We start from the raw sequence: 2,474 nt of genomic DNA, 5'->3' as shown, positions 1-2,474 counted from the left end.
AATCGCTCTAGGAAGAATGAGAGCAAAGGGAGAAAAAAGGGCATCGAGGCACCTGAGATAAGAGAAACTGAGGAAGGTGGGCCAGGGAATGGGGAGATATTTGGGAGGCCCGGAAAAAGTGCAGGAAGAGAAATATCACTGTTGGCGGGTGAGGGGCTGGGAAAGCAGCAGATCCAAAATGAGATGGGCTCATCTTCGGGAGCCAGAGGATTCTCCCTTACTGGTGGTGTGTCCAAGTAGAAGGCGGATGGCCATCTACTAGTATGTTGTAGAAGGATTCTTTAGGCATAGGTTGAGCAGCTGGCCCTCGACGAGGTCCGGTCCAGCTCCGAGATTCTGTGGTTCGGTAGGAAAAGCAGAGAGGGAAATCGAAATAAATGCTGTGGGGACGGATGGCTCTCATCCCTTGTGGGATGGGTGAAAAGAGTTCAAAGTCCCTTCCCCATCAAAGATGCGCCTTTCTTCCCACTTTCCCTACTCCACGATGGCCCTCCCGACAGAGTCCCTCGGTCCCCCTCATTATGTTTTGTTTCTCACCCACAACGTCTCCCCACAGGGCAGACACGCAGCAGACGTCCTCAGCAAGCACAAACGTGGTCCTTCGCCACGACGGCCGAGTGCGCTGGGACGCCCCTGCCATCACCCGGAGTTCGTGCCGCGTGGACGTGGCGGCCTTTCCATTCGACTCGCAGAGCTGCCGCCTGACGTTCGGCTCCTGGACGCACGGCGGCCACCAGCTGGACTTGTGGCCCGGCGCTCCCGGTGCCAGGCTGGCCGACTTCGTGGAGAACGTGGAGTGGCGCGTGCTGGGCATGCCCGCCAGGCGGAGCGTGGTCACTTATGGCTGCTGCTCAGAGCCCTACCCTGACGTGACCTACACGCTGCTACTCCAGCGCCGAGCCGCAGCCTACGTGGCCAACCTCCTGCTGCCCTGCGTGCTCATCTCGCTGCTGGCCCCGCTCGCCTTCCACCTGCCTGCAGACTCCGGGGAGAAGGTGTCGCTGGGTGTCACCGTCCTCCTGGCCCTCACCGTCTTTCAGCTGCTGCTGGCTGAGAACATGCCCCCGGCGGAAAGCGTGCCCCTCATCGGTGAGAGGGAGCAGGGGGAGGCAGCAGGACCACATCTCATCCTTCCACCCCACCCCCACCTTCCCACCGCGCCTCAGCCCCCCTGGCGTGCCTATGGGCTCCGTGCAACTGGGTGCTGAGAACCGAGGGAGGAGGGGAAGGAGCTACTTCCTGGATGAGCAGGAGGTGATGAAGAGGAGGAGGAGGAAATTGAAGAGGAAGATGAAAAGGAAAAGTAGGAAGAGAAGTAAACCGGGAAGAGTAAACAATAAATTAATGAATGAATAGCTTTTAAGTGCTTATTCCTGGCAAAGGAGAAAAGGATTAGAGATATCCCATTAGTGCCGCCTGCACTAATAGAATAGAAATTAGAAACTAACAGAATAGAAAGGCTAGCCAGGGAGGTAATGAGGCCATAAATGAAGGCCTTCAGACTACTTGGGTGTGTCAGATGTGTGTTAAACAATGCAGCCTCTGCGGCCCTTCCCGATTCTTCAAGCCCTTGATTCTTTGAGAAGGCAGTAGATTTATTCCAGACATTGTCTCTTTCCTGCAGGGAAGTACTACATGACTACCATGGCGCTGGTGACAGCATCCACTGCATTGACCATCCTCATCATGAACCTGCACTACAGTGGCCCTGGAGTCCGTCCAGTGCCAGCCTGGGCCCAAACCCTTCTGCTAGGCTACTTGGCCCGAGGGTTGTGTGTCCGGGAGCGGGGAGAGCCCTGTGGGGGTTCCCAACACTCCCCAGTTCCTCCTCAGTCTGCAGTGCACCCCAAGCCTCGCCTGGGACCCGAATCAGTAGCTGGGCCATGCCCAGAGCCACGTTGCCCCTGTCACCAGGAAGCCCTTCTCCGTCACGTGGGTGCCATTGCTGTGGCCTGCCGGAGCCACCGGTCTGCCCAGCGTCTCAGAGGTGACTGGAAACGTTTGGCACGGGTGGTTGACCGGTTTTTCCTGGCTGTCTTCTTTGCCATGGTACTTGCCATGAGCCTGCTGGTCCTGGGCCATGCCATCTGAGGACTGAAGAGGTTGGGATAATGGAGGTCATGGAAAAGGACTTGGACCAAGAAGGGGCATGGCATGGAGGAAGAACTGGGACATAGAAAAGCAAGGACTTAGGCCAGGAGAGAGTCTGAGTGAGTGACAAAATCTGATACTGTATTAGATTTAGAATTACAAGTAACCTTAGATTCATCTTATCTAGCTCATTTTTGCAGAAGAGGAAATGGAGATCCATAGTTGTTGCTACAGGCAAGAGGAAGAATTGTTCTTTATAAGTCCAAAGAGAAGGCAGATAACTAATAAAACTTATTCATATTTCTGTAACTCTTTATTTTTTTTTGGAAGTAATAGTCTCTAATTTTTGTAGGTCAAACAAAACAGTGATCAGAATTGCAGCA

General features: G+C 54.4%; 1 protein-coding gene across 1 annotated transcript; it reads left to right on the top strand.

The window, feature by feature from the left end:
* The first annotated feature begins 812 nt into the window (after positions 1 to 812).
* On the top strand, positions 813 to 2,091 carry CHRNA10 (cholinergic receptor nicotinic alpha 10 subunit). The gene is made up of 2 exons (XM_069064571.1): positions 813 to 1,089; positions 1,625 to 2,091. The coding sequence occupies exons 1-2, from the start codon at positions 813 to 815 to the stop codon at positions 2,089 to 2,091; spliced, it is 744 nt and encodes a 247-aa protein (XP_068920672.1).
* Positions 2,092 to 2,474: the final 383 nt, after the last annotated feature.

This window comes from Petaurus breviceps, unplaced genomic scaffold (genome assembly GCF_028583685.1).
Source record: "Petaurus breviceps papuanus isolate PSGF00001 unplaced genomic scaffold, PetGlider_PUasm1.0 90639, whole genome shotgun sequence".
NCBI lineage: Eukaryota > Metazoa > Chordata > Mammalia > Diprotodontia > Petauridae > Petaurus > Petaurus breviceps.
This window is presented reverse-complemented; position numbering and strand designations above follow the sequence as displayed.

What these genes read in the sequence shown, in the direction of transcription:
- CHRNA10 (XM_069064571.1), top strand. Translation starts at nt 813, where the DNA reads ATGCCCGCCAGGCGGAGCGTGGTCACTTATGGCTGCTGCTCAGAGCCC. An exon ending in GGAAAGCGTGCCCCTCATCG is followed by an intron (nt 1,090 to 1,624) that starts GTGAGAGGGAGC and finishes TCTTTCCTGCAG; the next exon opens with GGAAGTACTACATGACTACC.